The sequence below is a fragment of the Scatophagus argus genome, chromosome 4 (assembly GCF_020382885.2).
Source record: "Scatophagus argus isolate fScaArg1 chromosome 4, fScaArg1.pri, whole genome shotgun sequence".
Lineage (NCBI taxonomy): Eukaryota > Metazoa > Chordata > Actinopteri > Scatophagidae > Scatophagus > Scatophagus argus.
Window position 1 is genome coordinate 22,613,669 of NC_058496.1, and position 22,304 is coordinate 22,635,972.

The 22,304-nt window shown below is 39.8% G+C and overlaps 1 protein-coding gene across 4 annotated transcripts; it reads right to left on the reverse strand.

Moving 5' to 3' along the window:
• Positions 1-1,646: 1,646 nt before the first annotated feature.
• LOC124057494 (protein HIRA) lies at positions 1,647-20,907 on the reverse strand. 4 transcript variants are annotated; one of them, XM_046385829.1, is made up of 25 exons: positions 20,600-20,907; positions 18,977-19,039; positions 18,521-18,631; positions 17,575-17,665; positions 16,553-16,647; positions 16,217-16,312; positions 15,412-15,572; positions 15,036-15,203; positions 14,836-14,949; positions 14,170-14,240; positions 13,636-13,741; positions 12,657-12,878; positions 11,101-11,186; positions 9,826-10,032; positions 9,422-9,565; positions 9,126-9,342; positions 8,757-8,864; positions 7,914-8,062; positions 7,594-7,755; positions 7,250-7,308; positions 6,723-6,828; positions 6,401-6,523; positions 6,134-6,297; positions 5,948-6,036; positions 1,647-4,465 (listed from the first exon to the last, which is right to left on the reverse strand). In XM_046385829.1, exons 1-25 carry the CDS (start codon positions 20,634-20,636, stop codon positions 4,349-4,351), a joined length of 3,066 nt encoding a protein of 1,021 aa, XP_046241785.1. In that variant the 5' UTR covers positions 20,637-20,907; the 3' UTR covers positions 1,647-4,348. The 4 variants fall into 4 exon arrangements, with proteins under 4 accessions (XP_046241785.1, XP_046241789.1, XP_046241788.1 ...); XM_046385833.1 differs by having other exon boundaries at positions 9,126-9,339; positions 9,832-10,032; positions 20,600-20,906; XM_046385832.1 differs by having other exon boundaries at positions 9,832-10,032; positions 20,600-20,906.
• Between the last annotated feature and the right edge of the window lie 1,397 nt (positions 20,908-22,304).

Genomic DNA, 22,304 nt, shown 5'->3' on the forward strand with positions numbered 1-22,304 from the left:
TATATTTTTAATCAATTGGCCCAGTTGATTCAATTGACACTGACTGTCATTGACTGTTATACAGTGTATACTTTAAATACAATCCATTACAGTATTTTTTTTTATATTAGCCTGTATTTCATTTCAGTTCACTTCAATTCTTGAAGTCCTCAAAAGCAAATTATACCTCCAAAAGTAGAAAACTACATACAGAGGAAAAAAATACTCATCAAACAGTTTGTTCTGAGGTCTCGCCCTTGACCGGGCAGATTACCAATCACTCTTCCAATCAGATTTCATGGGTGGCCAGTGCCACCCAGACCCCACTTGTGGATACACCCCTGGTCTCTGCACAACAATAGAGTAACATCTGCTTTAGAATATTGGCCCAGCTAGTTTATCATTCTAGTGGTAGAAACATTCAAGGTCCTGAAAGAATGAATGTCGCAAACTTTCGTAGTCCTCTGACTTTTCATGCCATGCTACCAATAGGTCAAAACGGCCACTTGTGCAGTATTTCAGTAGGACACCTTTAAAACAAATGCAAATGACAAGATAGCTGTCAGGCCAAGGAAACAAGCTTAGGGATTAATGCTAACATACATAACACATTGAACATATATTGAAACATCCCACAACAGTTTGCATGTTTCCATGATAAGGTGAGATGTTGATGATGATGATTCCTTAATAGAGATAGATTACTTTATGTACATGAAGTAGTTATGTGCAATACATGTATACTTGTCTATAGTTTTACAAGGTTTTTAAATGTTATGTGTGACCAGTGTTCACTGTTCTTTCAGTGTGTTTGTCAGTCTTTGTGGAAAAGAACCGGACTTGTGTCTGGTTGTTTTGGTGCTCAGTGGCGCCTACCAGAGGGGAGAAGTGGAGAAGGCGGTGTGATGGGTCTGCAGTGATGTTTGACACACTAACTGTTTGGAAAAGGAAAAGCAGACATTTCTCTCTGTGACGGTGCCAGTTGCCTGCATGAGGGACAGTACTCGATGCTCCTGAAAGAGTGTGGTCAGTGAGGTCGGTTTATAAGATGAGAAGAAGAAGAGAAGAAGAGAAGCGGCTCATGATCGGAAGGTCGCTGGTTCGATTCCCCCACCGGACAGGCAGGAAAAATTTGAGTGTGGTGGAGTTATAATGTCCCCACCCTGCATTAGCTGGCTGATGTGCCCTTGAGCAAGGCACTTAACCCCCAATATGCTCCCCGGGCGCTTAATGCAGTCCACTGCTCCTGTGTGCTTCACTGCATGTTGCATGTGTGTGTGTTTCAATCAGTGTTGGGTTAAATGCAGAGAAGTAATTTCCCAGTTTGGGATTAATAAAGTAACTAAATAAAAAATAAAAAAATACTGACTCACATCAGGTTGTGTTCTTGGTGTTGACAGAAGCAGTCAGGTTTACTGGAGTCAAGTCTCACAGACATGGCCATGGAGCAGGTTCAAGTCTCTGTTTAAGGCTTCTGTAGAGTTCTAGTGATTTGTGTCACAAAGATCATCTTCATGTTCCACAAATAACATCTGCTTGTTAAGCAACAGGTTCTTCTGTGATTAAAAAAAAATCTGTTGAGCAAGGCATTCAACATTTGTTGTCTCTTTCACCCTCTCTCTCTCTCACACACACACAGGTAGTGAAAGGACAGGACAAACAGGAAAAACTGTTCCTTGTTTATTTTTCACTTATTTTCCTTCAAAAGCAAAATTTCAGCTCATCTCTGCTCATCTTTTCTTTTTATTATAGAAAATGGAAACAAAAAAATTGCCTTGTACAAACATTTAAAAATAACTAACAGCCCAAAAAAGAAAGAAAGGAAGAAAGAATAAAAGGAAGGAAGAAATCCTGTACAGATTAGCAAAGAAAGAAGATTCCTTCTTCCTCTGGGCTCATCGGTGTGTGTGTGTGTGTGTGTGTGTGTGTGCGCCTCAGTGCTGCAATGTGCAGTGAATTACAGAAGTAAACAAGCTTTCTAAGATCACAATCTCCATTTCTCTATGCACACAATGAACTGGCAAAAGAGCGCATTAGTACTGTAGACAAAAAAGGCTAAACACATGGACTTTTTCTTAAGGTACACTGAAATATTGTTGGGTTTCCTGACCTTTGAACCTGTGAAACCTGTTACCGGTCCCGTGTATAGGATTGAGGATGAGCTATTTGCAGAAATGCAATATTCATAAATATGTTTTCATAGTGTATAATCACTTTTTTAAAAAAGAACTGCTGTTTTTGTTACAGGTCCTCATCCACAGAGGTCGCTTTGTTACACAGCCATGATTCTACAGTAGCCCAGAACAGACAAACCAAACACTGGCATTACAGAGCGGCCACTGCAGGTTCTACTACAGTTAAATGGGGAGGGGGAGATGAGGGTTACTCAGTTGGTTGTAATCTGCAATTTCACCACAAGATGCCACTAAATCTTACACACGGGACCTTTAAAATGTCAAGTTAATAGTTCTCACCTGAATAACTGATGTCTTTGCAGTGGTTTTTGCTCAGCAACAGAGACAAACGTAAATAAAGATACAGCAAAGAGAATCTGGTTATTTACAAAAGAGACAAAAAGTGAAAGTGACCAAATCATACATATATATATATATATAAATATATATAAAATAGTTTTCCACTGGCCCTCTCTGATCACAGACTGGTCTGATGAAACCCTGAATGATTTCAAGAACATCCTACAGTCACATGTTTAACTGCAAGACCCATAACCACTTTTTTGGACTTATTAGTAGAAAAGGTGCACCAGATGTTGTGAGCAGAGCTGATTGTGTTTGTGAAACTATGAGAGAATTTTGTCTTTCATTCCATCACAGGCCTGTCTGAGATACTGGAGGCCAGTAAGGCTGACATCCGCATGATTTCTTTGAGTAGCTACTGATATTTACGGTATGTTTAAATGCGACTGTGGCACAAGTCTACAGTAAAAGAGGTTCAAAAGGTCTCAGAAAAACCTGCAGAGCAGAGGATTAAAAGTCCCGGTTTTCTGTATTTAGAAAAAATTACCTTCCTGCCTTCCTGTATGTTTTCTGCAGATAGCCAAAAATAACAGTAAAGTATACCGCTGATACGATATAATCTTGCTGCTTGAAAACAGAGTTTGGTACTGAAGTGATTAATCCAACACAATACAGAGGCAATTTTTCTAAGAACACAATCCTGGGTGACAAAACAAAATCTTCAAAATACTTAATTCTGTTGATTTTAGAGATGGTGATGAAGTTTTGGTTAAAAAAACGTATATATTGTGTAGAACACTCGGTGATGGGACTTCAAACAGTTGTTAAAGTTGTTGTTGTCTAGTATGAAAAGCTTGTACTGCAGTCCAAAATAGTTGCAGATCAAGATGTGATGGAAGCAGACTACTGCACATCTCCAAAGGCTTCTGCCACAATCTGTTACTGCCATTTCATTTTCTATTGTTAGTCAGTCCAACACTGTGTTCAAATTTGCTTATTTCTGTTTTTTATTTATTTAATTATCTGTTTGTTTGCTTTTTGTTTAAATTCAGTCACAGTACAAATTTGGCTCCTGTGCTTCCTGTTACATTTTTTAAATGTGTGAACTGATCTAAGTGCTTTGATTTGCATCTGAATCAGCTGCAGTTGCTAATTATCTCTGATCTCTTCTGATTTCATTTCCCAGAGGAACTTCCTATGTTTCAATATGAACATTACATTTCCAGCGGCTGCAGTACTTCTTCAACTTTTGGTGTCAGCATTGTCACATTTCAGTTACAAAATATCCTTATCAGCCTTTACACACCCAGCTGAATGGTGGTCCGGACACCCTTCACTTTGCAGATACAGGTGCAAGGTTACTTCTGCACTTAAAGGCATTGCTTTGGTAAAAGTATATTGCTCCTTTCATATCAATTCTGATTCATATTTTTCTTGGACAAGCATCTCACCTCTGTTCTTTCAATTGGAGGAGGGAAACAGACTTGAGAGTGATTCTACAGGACAAACAGCTGCTGGTGCTGTGCATGGCAGGAATCAAACCTGCAACCTTTCCATCAATGTCTCTCTTAAATTAATCCTTTAAAGTCCATGTTTAGGAGAGCAGAAGAGAGAGGTGCATAGGTTGAAAAAAAATACATTTAACAGAAAAAGAAAAAACAAGAGACGGCAGTTCAAACTGAAGTTGTGATTTGAAAAAAGAAAAGCAGCACCCACTTGTGCCCAGTGAGCGTCAAGTTGTTACAGCCAATTCAGCCACAACAGCTTTTCAAAGCTTCCCAAGTTGAGGAAAACATCAGTGTTTACCCAAACTGACTCGAGTCAGGACAAACCAAATTGGTTTCACGATGAGTCCACGTGTGCCTGTGTCAGTCTGTGTGTATAGTAGTACATTATTTGTTGCGCAGCAACTCCAGCTGGTCCTGGTATTCAGTGAACAGTCTCTGGAACCGCAGGTTCTCACCGATGACGGGTAAAACCTCCCGCAGCAACTCCCGCTTATGTAGACCCTGAACATACAGAAAACAATGACAACAAATAGTGCAATGATATATACACCAGGTAATGAGGGGGTAGAGCTGACTATGGCTAACTCATTAGCTGTAAGAGCTTTGTCAAAAAGGGATTAGGTAACGTAAAATATAATCAGTTTGAAAGTAATATGTGTACACATATACACACACACACATATATATGTTAATGTATGTATGTGTGTATATGTGTGTATATATGTATCTGCATGTGTGTATATATGTATCTGCACTTTAGTACCATATTTTTCGGACTATAAGTCGCTCCGGAGTATAAGTCGCACCAGCCAAAAAATGCATAATGAAGAAGAAAAAAACATATGTAAGTCGCACTGGACTATAAGTCGCATTTTTGGGGGGAAATTTATTTTATAAAATCAGAGATCAAGAACAGACATTACATCTTGAACGGTAAATTATAGTAATAACAATAGATTAGAGAACAAGGGGCTGAATGGGTGTCTGGTATGTTAATGTAACACATCAACAGATATTAAGATAACTATAACATAAACAACATAAGTTTACCAAACCCTGTTCCTCTAGCTGTGGTCATCTAGCTTTTAGCCCGCGATTAGCTTTTGTGGTTTTCTTCATTGCAATTAGAGTATCCTCCGCTTTTCGCCAGTCCCTCACAAGTTTCTCGCTAACTACAAACTTTCTTTCAGCTGCTCCATTACCGTTTTTGGCTGCATATTTCACTACTTGCAGCTTGTAATCTGCAGGGTATGATTTTCTTTTTGGGGTATTTGTGTTCAGTCTTTCTCAGTTGTCTTTATAAGTTTATGTTTAAATTTAAATTTTTCGGTGGTACAGGAGCGTAGTAGATACTGGCACACCAGCCTAGAGCGCCCCCTCGCGACTGTCAGCGTGAACATGTGAAATTACCGTATATATTTTATTATATAAGTCGCACCTGAGTATAAGTCGCAGGACCAGCCAAACCATGAAAAAAAGTGCGACTTATAGTCCGAAAAATACGGTAACTGATTTTTGCTCATGACATTAACCACCTGCTGTTCATTTGCACTGTTTTGCACTCATTTGCACTATACTCCACCCTGCACTACCTCACTTTTAGACTACCTCCAGAAACATATTTATTTTACTTATTTTATTTTGTGTTACCTTATTTTATTTTATTTTATTCTTCTATTATATGTTACTTGTTACGTTCTATGTATGCACCAATCACCAAGACAAATTCCAAGTAATGTGAAACCTCTTCACTTACAATGGCAATAAAGTCTTTCTGATTCTGATTCTGATTCTGGTATACACACACGTGTATATATACATTTTTAAAAATCTATATAAATTATAGATCACTTTAAAAAATAAGGGAGCACGGGCAGAGTTGTCATAAACAAAACAGCTTTTGATAGGAGGAAAAAGAGGACTGATATTTTTTTATGTGTGGAAGGCAAACTTTTTGAAATCAATCAGAAAAGATTTTTGTACCAGAGTGGTGGGCTCCCAGGCTGTAGCCGCTGATTTATGGACAGGGCCCAGCAGCTCCTTACAGAGTTCTCTGAGACGATACTCGGAGCCTGGAGGAGGAGGAACAACACACACGCACACACTTTCAGTCTCAGCCTCATCAGCCTGTAGAGAGTGAGATACTGTTAAACAGTGACAGTTGGGTACCTTCATTGACAAGGAAACGAGCATAGATGAGCAGCCAATAGCGATACTCCTGCGCCGACTGCAGAGTGAGAGCAGATGCCAGCTGATTCTCCAGGAAGGCCAGCGTCATGCTCTGTTGCAGGTGGTGAGGGGTGGAGGAGAGGCGGGACGCCAGACGACCAGCACTGCAGGGACCAGACAGATTTTTTACTTTAATTCTTTTACATATTTTAACTGAAGTAAAAGATGTTGGTGAGTAAGGAGAGAAGTTAAATATTTCTGTCTTACTTGAGGTTGCGTCCCTGCATGACTGCCAGCGGCCCTGAGGCCACAGGTGCATCGTGGGTAGGTAAGCAGCTTCTGAAGTCAGCGCACTGGACCAGAGAGTCTCCTGTATCTGCTATTAGAGTCCTGAGAGAGGCAGAGTGAAATTCTTGAAATTTATACAGGAAATAATTGAGTCAGTGCCCTCAATGCTGTTTAATCACATATTCATCGTAGGGTTAATCAACACAATACTCAATAATATAAGAGCAAACTTAAAAGCAATTTCAACATTTTTCACATATTGAAAAATGATGAACTGTGTCTGCACTCTTTAGTTTCTTACCACATCTCCAGTGATGAGCTGAAGCAGTAAGACTTCCCATTGGACAGTCTAATGACTGGAACCCCCTGCTGAGTCAGCAGAGACTGAGACACTGTGATGTCAGCACCTACAGACACAAATAAAATCTTAATAGGGAGAACAGAGCAACTGGGTTCTCCAGGCTGCCTGATATAAGTCGCTATAATGTGGTTTAAAACCATCATCATCAACCAAACTCTATTATGGATTATCATGTGTTAACTGTACTTGATAACTGAAGAATTCAGTATTTTAGGAAATATACTTATTTTTTTCTCCATGGGTTACACAGATATTAATCTCATTCATCAGGGTGTGGTTAATCCAGCATAGCACACAAACTGGAAGCAGGGGACAAACAACTAGATTGGTCTTCTCTGAAAGTTTTGTAGAAAAATACGCCTACTTACAGCTTTAATTAAAATTTTAAAAATATTGTCCATTCAACCCATACTTGAATGAAAACTTTTAGGGGGATTTATGTGCTGTAAGATGTTGGAGTGTCTCACCAGATAAAATTGTCAGCAAAGTCTCGTTCTTCACCAGAGCCTTCTGTTTTTGAACGTCCCTGCACACAGACAAATAATAACTTAAAACACTGTTGCACAGTTGTGCATGAAAGCTCTTGAAGACCTCTTTCTATCAACTGGTACAAACAAAACCCATCTGTAACAGCCTAATTACAACATCAAAATAAACCAACATTTCTCTCAGTATATGAATATTATTATAATTTAGGAATGTACCTGTATTTGCACCACATGGGTGGGAAAATAACAGACAAGTTCAAAACCAACAGAATCAATTAACAAAAATCAACGTGACATTTCTAACATTATGTGTGAGCACTGACCACACAGACAGCGTTGCTCCAGCAGTCAGAACCATGACAAAGTGGGCAGAGCAGTGCAGGGCCGATACAGGCGTGGCTAGCTGGATGGCCGGAAGGAGCCGCCGCCCACAGGAAGAGAACACTGACAACATCATGTCCTGACAGGCGACGGCGAGGATGTCACTGAGGCAGGGGAGGAGCAGGAAAAACAGATTTGACATTGATTTGGATTCATTTATTTATTAAAATGCATATGGAACATATCAAAAACAATAGTGCAAGCAAAATAAGTAACGCAAAAAGACAAGCTTTATCCTACACATGTCAGGGTGGCCTCCTACCTGCTCCCTGCTGCTGTGACCACTGAGCTGGGCAGCAGTGTGTTCCAGTCACGTCCATCTCGAGAGCATCGCAACTGGCTGAGCCTCGAACCTGCGACCACTGACACTTCGTTCTCCACCTCCAGGAACACGGATGGCTCCATGCTCACCTAAAGACAGACACACACACACATTTTATAGCTCATGCTAACTGACTATATAATGAGGTCAAAAAATGAAATAATATGTTCAGACTTAGTAAGAACAGATCAGAATAGGCAGTAATACAAAAATATGACTGGGATACAGCACAGGTTTGATAAACTTCCACCAGAACAAAATTTAGATAAGGACATCAGGAATTGTGCTTGGAAAGAGAGAAAGAACAAGCAACTTTGATGAACAAAGTACTATCACTGCAAACCATCCACAACAGCTCCAGGTGCAGGAAACAAACACCACCACAGTTTTAGGAAAGTTCTTAGACTGCTTAAGTCAGGGGACATTTTAGTGCTATGGGGAAGTGGCCATCCAGTCTTTCCCAGTTAGGGTTGGACTCCACCAGGGCTGCCCTTTGTCACCGGTTCTGTTCAAAATCTTTATGGACAGAATTTCTAGGCACAGCCAAGTGGCAGAGGGTGTCAGGTTCAGTGATCTCAGGATTCAGTCTGTGCTATTTGCAGATGATGTAGTCCTATTGAGCAGTGAGCTGGTGGAAGTAGACGGGCAGCGGACAGTCCCTGCTGAGACTGCTGCCCCCGCGACCCAGACCCAAACAACCGGAAGAAGACAAGATGAAACGAAACAGACAGACAAAGAAAGACACACACACAAATAACAAGCAAATCAAAGAGCATGTGTTACCTGCAGACTGAAGGCCTTCTTTATACTCGGTGTTGGTAGTTTGAGAGCAACAACAGCAGCTGGAGGTGCAGCCACCCTGCTCGGCTCCCGCTCTGCTGGAGGAGTAATCTGACAGCAAGAGGAGGGACAAAACATTCTTATCTCTCTGATGCTCTGTACACCTACTCCAAGGACATCTGCACAAAAGAAGCACTTACTAGACCCTTTTAGAACTACTAGCTATTTAATTTAAAGCCATTTAAAAAACTGTCAGATTTGTCCTTCCTTAAGTTAACTGATGTTTTTACAAAGGAATGAATAGATCGCTTGGATGTAAAAGATCACTGAGACCTCCATTTTCCCATTTATCTTTTCCTTCCATCTTTATACCTGAATGAAAGGCTGGGCAATGGGAGCAGCCATCTTGTCTTTCCTGGGCCTTCCCTTTTTCCTCTTCACCACCTCTCCTCCATCCATCAGCAGCTCCGGTTTCCTCTTGTTGAACGACAGGTTTTTGTTGATAGCAGCCATCTTGTCCTCACTGTCGCTGCTAGTGTCTTCTTTGGATTTTAGGTCTTTCAAGGCCGATACGCTGTCTTTTGGCCTGCTAAACCAACAGAGTGGTAAACATTTGCTTTGGGGGCAGTTTGTTCTCTTTTTCCACCTCACACTTTTTCATTACACACCTGTCTAGTGGCGTGAGTCCAGCGGTGGAGGAGATCACAGCTGTGACGCCAGGCGTGGCCTTAGACCTTTCTGTAAATCTGGAGTCCAAAGCTTTCATTGGCTCAATTTTGGAGGCAGATGTGAGCAGCTGACATGGCTTAACACTGGAACATTAAGAAACCATAAAATAAGAGGGAGAAGAGAAGAAATGAATGGTGATGTCAAGGTTGAGATTATGAAATGAAGGGTAAAAACAAGATGGGGTTATGAGAGACATATCTGGTTTGTAACAAGTGCGATCAAACTCATGTGAATAATGCAAGGCAAAATTTTGTTTCTCTTTCTATAGAAGGACAGTGAACTTGTTAGCCTAAGCTAACACTAAACTAAGAAAAACTGAGAGGGTAAAATAACATCTTGTTACTTGTACCCATCCTTGTTGTCCTCCAGGCCCTTGGTGCCGCTGCTGGGAGGAGGCGAAGTGAGCATGGCGTCGTGGCTGGGTCTAAGCCCCAGAGAGGAGGCCTGTCCCGGGCTGGAGTCAGAGCTAAGCTGGGAGGTGAGCTGGTTGGACATGGACGAGCCCGAGGGCAGGATGGGAGCGCTGTTGAACAGAGCTGGCGAGAAATCCCTACAGAGAAAGAGGACAGTGATCTACTACTGATTCCATGACTATCATTGCTCATGCAACTATTAATACTACAGTCACTACTGCTAGGACAGGAGCTGGGGCTCACTTTGACTTAAGTGGAGGTTCTTCAGTCTCTATCATTTCTGATCACACAGAGCATCATCATCATCATCACCATCATCATCATCATCATCTGGAGAAAATAGGTTATTCGAGGCAGAGGGAGAGAATAAACTGCAAAGTTCAGGAAAAGTATGCTGCTGTTCTCCACTTCTGCTTCTCATTAATTGGTGTGGTATCAAGCTGTTGCCAGTTCTGGTGTTCTCTCTGCATCTGTCAAAGTCTAGCACACTTTTGACCTGGTGTGATTATCCTTGAGTGAAAATTGAACCTGTTAAGGTGAGGTTTGACTTTTTTCTGTTTGTAGTAGGGCAGGCAGTTCTTTACCTTTTCATCTTTTAAATAGATCTTAAACAACCTCATAAAGAATGCTGACTGACACTTAACATACACACTGTATGAAAAGACAGCTTCTTGATGGCTAGGTGAGTGAAAGATGTATGAATGGTTTTCTTCAATAACGTGCACTGAATGTTTTGCTCTCTGCAAAGTGAATGTCACTTAAGCTAAAGAAAGTGCTCTGAATTCTGGAGGGAACAGGGATGAATCAGTGATTAAGCAAAGCGGGTGTTTCTGGGGTGTACAAAAGTGGTATCATGTGGATAAACACAAGCTGTTCCACTGTGAGGGGCCTGACAAAAGACAGCATGTTGGCCCTGCATGTAAGAAGGATGGGTATGGCACTGACCTTTTGAATATTAATTTAGGTAATTCAAGTGCAGGTTTCAAATCTTGAACTGTCAATATATGTTGTAACTCATGGATTCAGCTTTTTTGTTTTTGTTTGAGTTTCATACTATCAAACGTGCTTTGTATTTAGAAGAAATGACCCATATTCCAGATACTGTCTTTGGAATTTAAGTAAAGTTTGTCAGGATCTTGCATTATCTGATGAATGAAAGTTCTGTCCACCGATGAAAATCAATGTCTCTTTTTATGTTTTCTTACCCCGTGTCCAGCTGAGCAATACACAGCGGTGTGATTCGTCTTCTGCCGTCTGCAGTTCTCGTCTCCACCTGTTTTTTCAGAAGGTTCTGCAAGACGACAAAATAAAACATTCAAGAAATTTAGGATCCAAAGGTATATTTGTTCATACAGCTTTCGAAAATGGAGTTCTAAAATAGCATAAAATATCATAAACATAAATAAATATGTACCTGATAAATTACTGATATCTGAACGAGAGTTGTTCCAAATTGGTCTACATCATTTGCTCTCCTGTGATTACCTTGGATTTCTAAACCTGAGTATATTTATTCTCCACAGCTATTGTAGTATAAATATGCATATAAATACACTATAGACAAAAGTATCTGGAGTATCTAGGGCTGTTTCTCAGGGGTTGGGTTGGGCCTCTTACTTCCAGTGAAGGGAAATCTTAATGCTTCAGCATACCAAGACATTTTGGACGATGCTGTGCTTCAAACTTTGTGGCAACAGTTTGGGAAGGTCCTTTTCTATTCCAGCATGACTGTGTCCCAGTGCACAAAGCAAAGTCCATAAAGACATGGTTGGATGAGTTTGGTGTGGAAGGACCCCATCAATCCTATCAACCACCTTTGGGATGAATTGAGACGGAGATTGCAAGCCAGGCCTTTTTGTCCAACATTAGTGTTTGACCACACTGTTGCTATACTGCATGAATGGGAACAAATTCTCACAGAAACAAAACCTTGTGGAAAGCCTTCCCAAAAGAGTGGAAGCTGTTATGGCTGCAAAGCTGTCTATCTACTTAGAATGGGGTGTCAATAAAATCCCTGTTGGTGTAATGGCCATGTGCCCCAATACTTTTGTCTATACGGTGCATGTAGATGCAGTATAATCAGCTTAACATCCATCCATCCATTTTCTATACCGCTTATCCGTCAGGGTCGCGGGGGAGCTGGAGCCTATCCCAGCTGACTACGGGCGAGAGGCGGGGTACACCCTGGACTGGTCGCCAGTCAATCGCAGGGCCAACACACAAAGACAGACAACCACACACTCTCACACTCACACCTAGGGGCAATTTAGAGTAGCCAATTAACCTAATGTGCATGTTTTTGGTATTGTGGGAGGAAGCCGGAGTACCCGGAGAAAACCCACGCAGACACAGGGAGAACATGCAAACTCCACATAGAAGGGCCCAGACCGGGATTCGAACCTGGAACCCTCTTGCTATGAGGCGACAGTGCTAACCACTGCGCCACCGTGCCGCCCATCAGCTTAACATTTTCGAGATATTGTTTTTTACTTGCAAACAAAATCTTAAAATGCTGCATTATCACGCATTAATCCATACAGTCTAAAACTCAGCTCTCCAACTTATTATTTTCCTTGCATGAAATCCTCTAATTAGCATTTAGTCTGCATCTTTTATATAAGCATACATAGTAAGTATATTTAAGAGCAAATATGTCATTAATAAAAACGAATTCTCACACAAATGATGACAGTATGATTCATTATGTTTGTCCTGAACCAACTTTGTGCTGCTTGTTGGATGTTACATTTTAATTTCCCACCTTCCTGATGTCCTCCAGAGACTCTCCGTTCATCACACTGTTGAGTTTGGGGGCTGAGGATTCGGGGCCAGCGCTACCTGGTCCTGAGTTAGCCTGGGCCGAGTTCTGTCGCTCCTGCTGGTATTTGAGCATCTCAGGGTTCTCGATGATGGTGGTGGAAAGCTGAGCCTCTGTGCTGGTTATAGCCAGACTCTTACCGTAGATGTTCTGGTGGATGCTGTTCTGTGGGTCAGAGGAGGAAGGAGAAGTTTGATTTGGGTTCATGTTGTGTTCTTGATGGAATGATGAAAGAATAGCAGCATTCTAACAAGAACAAAATAAAAAATAAATAAAAAAAGAAAAAAAAAAAGAAAAAGCAAAAAGGATTTTTTTGGGTGACAAGCTAACCATGTAAACATATCACATGAGTCGGGTGGCATGGATATTAACCGCTTTGTTTCCAGAACAAACTTGTATTAAAGTCGTCTTCACATGCTCATCCTGTGTCTGTTTTGTCTGCTGTTCATATCAGGCAAAAACATTAGGAAAAACCAGCTGAATTAAAGACAAGTCACATTCGCATGAGAAATGCCTGGATATTACAGGTTAATATTTGTCTTCATTTATAAATAAAAATTTGTGTCTGGTAGTCAAGAGTTGGTTCTAATCAATGATTAAATGCACAGAGGGTCACTTGGAGGAAGACAGTGACTTAAAATTCACACCATTTGTTCTCTTCATTTAATTGGGTGTGCAAAAAAAGGCCTATGCAGCCAAGCTCAAACTCAGAACACACTGGTTGGGAACCAGCAATAGAAAGAAAAGACCTGAGGTTAATGATGTTGAGACAAGACAGCAAACAGAATCTACCTTTAGTCGAGAAATAATTTATTGTGGTTTACGGAGTAAAATTACTAATATTCTATAGTGCCGCACACATACAATCAGAGGGTGAGAACGTAATAAGATGTCAGATGTGGTTCCATGATGTGTGTCTAACCTTCTCCTCCTCGTTCAGTGGGTCTCCCAGTTCATCCAGTGAGAAGTCCAGGTAGGCCACAGTACCGTCCATCGAACACACCAACATCCCTAGGCCTGTCAGAGTCCTGACACACACGGTAAGCTTAAGAAATGTGGAAGGGTGTACCAGTGATGTCTAATAATCCTGTGATTTAGTCTCAAACCAGAGTAAGGAACAGAACAGAATACACTATGCAGAATCAGCCTCATCCCAGTGGCCAGCTACAACACTAACAGCGTTAGTGCCCCCTGAAGCTAAAAATTTTTTTTCCCCCACAGACTGCAGTTATGAAAACATACATTTATTAGACTTGCTGATAGAATAACAAAGTAAGGTATCACCCTTTCTATTTTTAACTAAACCTAAAACTATTTGTAAAACGTTCCTAGAACCACAAGGAGCAATTTTATGTGTGTGATGTCATCAAGTTTTTCAGACCAGCCCGAAAAACTCAGGAAAAGCCATATTAATGCACATGAATGACAAACCATGCAACACCTGTCTAAAACTCACCAGGAAATGTCCATAATTGATTTGTCAAACAGATCATGGATGACCACCAGGGGGCGCTTCAGGGAGGTGAGCTGAAGAGGAGGATGAGGAACAGAGAGGCAACATTAGTACAGTTTAATAGTTATACTGTCAGGATGTCTTCAGATACTCACCCTTACTTCACAGTTACAAAAACAGGGTTAGGAACAGTCTGCTAAGAGGTTGCTTAATTACAACCTGACACTTTAGAAAGTTACTAAAATTGATGATTGGGCTTTATTGGAACTACTAAAGGTATGGTAGTTTGCCACGTGTTTGCGTGTTTGTTCCTACTACCTTGCTACTAATTAAATAATCACAATGAGAAAAACAACTGCATCCAGAGAGAGTCCATTTAATTTATCTTTTTTTTTTTTTTTTTTTGGTTGTGTAATTTTATTCTGTGTTTTATTTATTGAGGGTATTTTGATATTTTTAACATTCCAATTCCACTGTCTGGATGTTTTTATAACAATTTCATCAATTTTTCAAAGGGTGTACTTGCAGTATTATGCTATTTTATTATATTAAACAGATACAGAGGCACAGAACAACATAAGTGAGAAGTGACATGCTACATCACAAGTACTGACTTCAATGTTTCACTATTTTCTATCAACTGTAAAACAAACTGAGGTATGAACTGACCCAGACGGAGAGCGATCGATCTTTGCTGCCGACAGCGCAGCAGCAGTATGGACAGCTGGGTTTTGGAGAGCTGCCGTTCTTCTGCTTCTTCTTAAAAATCTTTGGATTGAATTTCTACAAAGACAGAAACCAGGTCCATTGGTATGCAGATAGATTTTGGGGAAGTCTGTGTTTTGAACATATGTCTACAGACTCCTTACCACCACAGTGACAGCTTTACGGTGGCCAACAAAGTCCATATTGGTCTTCCAGCCGTCTCTCTCCACGATCTGAGCAGTAGGACCCGAGTTGTTCATGGCGTGAGCCGACACCAGGTACTGACCATCCGGAGACCAGGACAGACGCAGGACATGGGTCGTCCCACCACACTGAAACACAAAGCAAGAGAGAGACAGAAGAGAAATAATTATTCAGACCCTCAATTATGAAACTGTGCACGTAAGAGACCTGGCATGACAAATCAAAAGAAAAACTTGCAACAAATGCAAATGTTTCCATGTGTCCATAATGCCATAACAATGTCAACTACCGACTCTCACAGCATCCTCAAACACAGCTGACAGCGTATTTTTGCACCTCGCTGAAGGGTTTGGTGATGTTGGCCTCCATTTGCCAATCCACTGTCCTCCAAACTTTGAGGCTGTGATCGTCGGCCTGGGAGGCGATGTACTTCCCCACTGGATCCCACGTTAGCCCTTTGACTAACCCAGTGTGTCCTCGTAGACACATCACCATCTCTGGAGTGACACAAAGAAGACAGATATATGGATGACAGGCTGACAAGACAGAGACATATCTTCCTGTTCTATTAACAGGTTATACTGGAAAGTGTTTGATAATAAAAAAGTCAGTGTTATGGGCCCACTTTTAAGAAATAAAAAATAAAAATTCAGGTATGAAACAATATTAGAACTAATACATTTTATATTAATAAACTACATAAACTAATACATTTTAAATTACTGTACCAAACATTCCTGCTGCTTTTTTGTCTGTGTAGGTTAACAGATGTAAAAATATCAATCATGCATTTCAAGACCAAATGAAAGATCAATTATCATTCTATTCAAAAGATTATTAGATAATGAAAATAACTGTCAGATACAGCCCTTTTGCAGTTACAGTGTAAACTGCAATACTGTGTGCAAAGAGGGTATTCAGCGCATGGGATTTGACAAAGTTATTATCATGACACCATATTATTTTGACCTCTGCTGCACAAGTGGAACAGAGCAACATGTTGAAATTGCCCTTTTACAATTGCAAATCAAACATTTTAACCACTTTTAATTCAAGACAATGTCATCCATTTAATGATCACCCATTTTCGTTCAGGTGTGATGCTACACGCAGGCTGAGCTCTGGCTTCCATGTCTCCTACCTGGAAATTTGCGAGCGTTCCAGATGACGATGGTGTTGTCCACGCTGCAGGAGGCCAGCCACACATCATGGGGAGACCATGCCACGTCCATCACATCTGTTAACAAAACACACACACACAGATTGAACTGTTACTACATGTTACTCGTCAAATGTTACCTGTTTTTGACCTCTAGTTATGCAATGGAGCGCTTCTTCTATGTGGGGGTCCTGGTTTTGCTTATCTCAAAAAAATGCATTTGGCTATATTGTGATTTTGGTAATATTTTGCTTACTGTTTAGCCCTAGTGTGCACACATATTTAAGTGTTACATTTGTGCGTGTTTTTGTGTCTTACCCCCAGTGTGGTTCCTTAGGATGGTAACACACCTCCACTGCTCCACGTTGGCCAGCTTACTGCTCGACCCAAACACTGTGCTCGGACCAATGAATCTATGGAAAAAACACAAACAATCAAACAGCATCAACCACCACAGGCCTGTACTACAAAGCAATTTCTTCATAAACAAGATATCAGGTATGAGTTATCTGGCTTCACTGAGCCTAACAAGCATAATGTGTCTAAGTGGTCACAAGACAATGGTTATGAATCAGGAACATGTAGCCATGAGCACATTCGCATAAAAGAGGAGGTGTTTGCATCATACGGCAAACTTGATTCTGCACATCACACTGCACTGAAAAATGCATGTCACATTTCATAGCCAATACATTATTAGGTAAAAAACCCACTGATTTCTCCAGCCTTTGGTCTTATTATACCGCCATTCATGGCACTAAAACTACTTAACCAAATTCTTTAAACATCCACAGGGTACACAGAGACATGGTAAAACTGCTTTCCTCTTTCATGCACCCTGAAAATGGATTGCGCTGCAAAATACCTTAGCAGCACTGTCTTCTTTGAGCACCTTTAAAGGTTGTTCACAAGTGGCACTGAAGGAAATTTATTGCAGTTTTACCTGACCCTCGACTCAAAGTGGAATGTGTTATGGTATGGCCTGCATGTTGCTCTTTTTTTCATGATGTCCCTTGTGTTGCTTTCATGTATTGTGTGGGTCTTTATTCATTTATTTATTTGACAGTATTTTTTTTTATGTAAAACTACATACATACAAGCAAAACACAACCCTGAAAACCCAGGGTTAACCTTAACCTTAAGTCATCACTCTAACCAGAAATCCTGCATTGATGAGTAGGCCTCAGCTCTGAAAGTACAATCTTCTGACATTTCACTGAAATTCAGAACACTTTTTGTGGTTAAAATCAGGTAACGAATTGTTCTATAAACAAAAGCAATATTACTTTAAAAAAATACGTCATGTGCATTTGCACATTTTTGTGCACGTGTGTACATACGCAGCTCTCTTCCACACCATGACCAGCTTGTCGTCTCCTCCTGATGCCAGGTAGAGCCCGTTGTTGGACCAGCGCACACAGTTCACACACGCTGCAGAGACAAACAAACACTCCTGCTGACTTGGGTTATAAATATAACATGCGTTTGTGCTGATGAGGCTATCTGTTCAGGTGGGTTTTAAAAGGTATCTGCAGTGCAAAGCATTTTTGTTATTAAACTGACTGCTGGTGCATTTATTTGGTAATTTCATATAGCAGTAACTAGTATGTTTCCTCATCAGGCCAGATGACATCATTTTAATCTGTTTGTCCACAAACACTCATACAGGGTACGTAAGATAAAAGTAAATAGCAGCAGTGTGTAAAATCAAGCACATTTGGTGTTTGCTGGTGGGAAAACAGAAAAGTAGCAGAAGGTCAAAAATCGAACTGAGTCCAGTTCTCCTGGTTGGGGTTACACACAGCGCAGTGCAGCTAACTATGCCTCACATCACCGGATAACCAATAATTATCTGCTTCACAAGGCCAATACTGATTAGAAAATAATAATTTGTATTTTAAAAAGAAGTTCCTGATCCATAGTTTATGCACACCTGAGCACAAGAAAGACTAAGATGTAGTGAGCAAGGGATGATTTAATATTATGCTGTCCCAAAAAGATTTACCGTAATGCAATTCATACTTTTTTGCTCATCTGTAACCGTGGAACACATATTGCAAATTCCAATTTTGCTGTCTTCCTCTTAATGTGTAGAAATGTCCACTTTCTAGTTCTACTCCTATTAACAAACTGTAAGGGTGCATACTGCCACATGAAGTGCAGAGACACTGCGCTTGTCCGCCAACAAATACATCAACTGAATGAAACAGATATGAAACAGACATTTTTACATTCAGTAGGCTCATCTGAATAAACATGAAAACTAATACATATAAGGCTGGTTACCTAGGTGATTGTCCATTTGGCAAAGCATTTTGGGAATATTCTCATTCTTCTCATCCTCCTCTCTGAGGACTGGCGCCATGTTCCAGATCATCACCTTGCCAGAATCCTCTCCTGAAAACAAACCCAACATTTTTGTTTAAAAAAAAAAAAAAAAAAAGCACAACCCATACTCATCTGACTTTCTGTTTCATGATGGAAGAATAAAGACATCTTTGTGTTTTAATTTGAAAACCTCATCTGAGGAATAAGGAAACTATTTTTAGGCAGCAAAATAAATCTAGTCTGCAGCTGCACGAGAATACGTAACGTGATGTGATACAGATTCATAAGTGAGTGCTTATGAACTGACACCAACACCTTAAATTTTCAGCCAATCAAGTACGATATGAAGCACTCCTGTCTATTTCAACACAGCATCCCAGTACAGTGAAGCAAGTTCAGTGGAACTGGTCTTACCTTGCCCACCAGTTGCAAACTTTGTCCCATCAGGGTGGATGTCAACTGAAAATATGGGTTTGCCTGTAAAAGACATAAGTCAACATCTAATAATAAATTTTGACTTACATTTAATCTAGAGTATATTACGTAAGTCTAGTAGCGTTGCAACATTAGAGGTGTGAGGGGAGGAAAAAATTAACATATGGAAAGATAACACAAGGAGTAAAAATACAAACATATGAATACAGAACTGTTATAGTATAGTTCTGTACAATCTATAATCAACAGGCATACTAGATACAAAGTTCAACAAATAAATGGACAGACAAGCAGATTTAGCAGATTCAGACACAAGAAATTCTAAAAATTCAGTTAATGTGCAACTGGAGCTGTGGGATAACTGGATTTGGAAAGTGTGAGAGCCCTCAGTGTTTGCTTATATGTATCTATGATCTTTGATTGTTGGGATTAGCTCTGACTAACTAGCGAATAAAAACATGAATAAACGGATTGGTTCCAACTTCTCAAATGTGAGGATTTGATGCTTTTCTCTTTTATATCACTACAAACTAAATATCTTTGAATTTTGGACTGTTACCAGTAAAAACATCAACTTGGGTTCTAAAAAATTGTGAAGAGCATGTCTAATAATCAAATGTGTTTATTTTAAAGATAATCCTTTATTTGTCCCACAGTGTGGAAATTCATACATTGCACTTTGATTCTCCTTATAAAAAAGTATCTGCAGATTAACTGATGAATTTAATAAAAATAAGAATACAGTTGGAGTCCTACTGTATTACTTTAATTCAGCTTTTATTTCAATGTTTATTGATCCTAAATTTTACCATTTCTGTGCACCTAAGGACTCCCTAAACGTTGAAATAAGGGCAAATAAAAGGAAGAAAGATGATTGTTTTGAGTGTCAAAGAGCATTAGCACAGAACGCCATTTGTCAACAAGAAATACAAACATTTGCTGGACTTGATTGCTGTCTCGGTTTCTTATCACTGTATATTTCCGAAGTGATGGACCGTTAGTTAATATAAAAATGCCTGAACATCTCACTTGCTAGTTCACTTTTCAGCCATGGTGTGTTATACAATAACCGTAAAAACAAACGTCACTAATCGTTAGCTGCACCCTAAATTCAGGCCATTTCCCTAACGGTTAACTTTCCAAACTGACAGCTTGGGCATTTCACTGGCAGACACTTTTTTTAGATCTATGCCGAGCTTGTTCACTGCCAATAAAATACTATGTCTGCTCAAATGTCGCACTGGAAATCAAAAACATTAAACAAGTTACTCTGAGACAGTAACTTCGTCATGGCTTATTTGGCAAGGTAAGTTAGCTGAGCGTCAGGGTATCTGAGCTAGCCGGGGGGGCTAACTAGCAAGCAAGCTAACTATGGTTAGCAAACATTAATACATATGGGACAGCAAAGGGTGATACTGATCATAACAGGAACACCACCTCTGTGCGTTCAATTGTTGAATAAAATCTGGCAACTACATGAGGGATTATTAAGTGACAAACAAGTCACAGAAGTATCGACCACCACCATCATTCCACATCAATTCAGACCCCCTCCGACAACAAAAGCCCAACTTGGTCCAACAGATTCCTGCACAAGCTTACCGTTGTGGCTCACCCAGCTCGGCTTCAGCAGCTTCATTTTCAACCCGATTTTTAAAAAATACCTCCTATCTTATTTTCAACAAGCAATCCATCCAGCGATCGGTTCAGTGGGAGAACTAACGACAACTCCCCCTCCCTTTGTCTCAAACTCTGACCCACACTTTGTTGTTCTTGTGATTCAACTCCATCTCTGCAGCAGCATCCCACAGTCTCGGAGCAGAGCAGTGGCAGACAGGCGGCCCCGGACGACAGGCGAGGTGACACCAGGCACTTCAGGAGGTGTTTCCGTTATTTTCGACCGCGGACCGGAAAAGCGTGGAGGGCGGCTATCATAATACTTCCGCACGGGATGAATTTTATAGATTTTTAAATGAAATAATTCAAAGAAATTATCAGTTCCTTGTCTAAGTGAAGTTGATGTTCTTGTTTACTGAAATCATTTAAAGCTGAGAGCAAAAAATATAAAATTTGTCCCGTCAATGTAAAAGTTTATTGATTAGGATTTTATTTTGAAAAATCGTAAGTTGCATTGCGCAAACTCAGAATTCAAACAGTTGCAAAAAATGAATGTATTATTTAGACTACGGGCTGCTGTAATGTGTTTTAAATTATCTTAATAACGATCACCTTTTTAATGTTGTCTTTGGATTTTGGTTCTGCAAACTCTTTATCGCGAAATTTCTGTATTTTTCCTGGAACTTTTCTAGTTCGAGAACAGGAAGCACTCCAGGCCAAATTTTTCTTATGCAGGGAAGGATACATAACCTTCCTCATTTTGAATGAATGACATGCACCACATTTACATTCACATTTACAAGTGAATTAAGCAAATTATTTATTATTTATTAATGTTTCAGGAAATTTCACTCCTCATTTTATTATTGTTGCATCCTTAGTTACTTCATGTTGAATTCATTAATAGGAATTTTATATCTTTGAGGTTTTCGTTTTTGTTTTATATTATCCAGTTTCAACGTATTCTAAAATTTGTGGCTTTTTTGATGTCCTTACCATTGTTACTTTGCTTTGGCACAACAAAAGAAAGCATGAATAAATTGGGAAAAAAACATATTATGTAATTTAGTGGTAAGATGTAAAAAGTAATTAATTAAGTAAATAAAAGATAACTAATTGCACAACATTTAGCGTAAGATGCCTCTGGCTCTGAAACATCTCAATATTTCAAGGGTTATGAATTTGAATATGTATTGTTATATAGGATTTTATTTCACTGTACAGTACAGAGAAATAAAATGCAAGTATTACGAAGATATTTTTTACATGTTTAGATGCAAAAACAAGTAATTTCTTTGGAAATTACAAGTGAAACTAGAATTTATGAGAGGTTGAATTCATACATCTTGTACCTGTTTCTCTCTCTCCCTCTCTCTCCTGAAGTAGCCTAAAGTAATGTGTGAATTAAAATTGTCATTTCACTATATTCTTAAACAATGACACAATGCAACCATTCAACACCTGGAATTTCCGTTAACTATTCTGTTTCAATGATTTACTATTGTAAATCCATCTAATTGACGTAATCCCAGTATAATTTTGCATTTGCATTCATATGTTTACACTGATGAAAGTCTTATTTGGTTGACTTTCTGATTTGTGCAGCACATTCTGACTTATGACAAGTGGAGGCTGTTATCTTCAATCATTACTGGATGACACAAGATGTTCAAAAAGTGATTTTATCCCA

Excerpts from the sequence above, each read along its gene's own strand:
- LOC124057494 (XM_046385829.1), bottom strand. The coding sequence starts at position 20,636 with ATGAAGCTGCTGAAGCCGAGCTGGGTGAGCCACAACG. Across the intron at positions 9,566-9,825 it reads GACAACAAGGATGGGTACAA|TGTTAAGCCATGTCAGCTGC; the intron begins GTAACAAGATGT and ends TTAATGTTCCAG. Across the intron at positions 7,756-7,913 it reads GTCACAGCAGCAGGGAGCAG|TGACATCCTCGCCGTCGCCT; the intron begins GTAGGAGGCCAC and ends CCCCTGCCTCAG.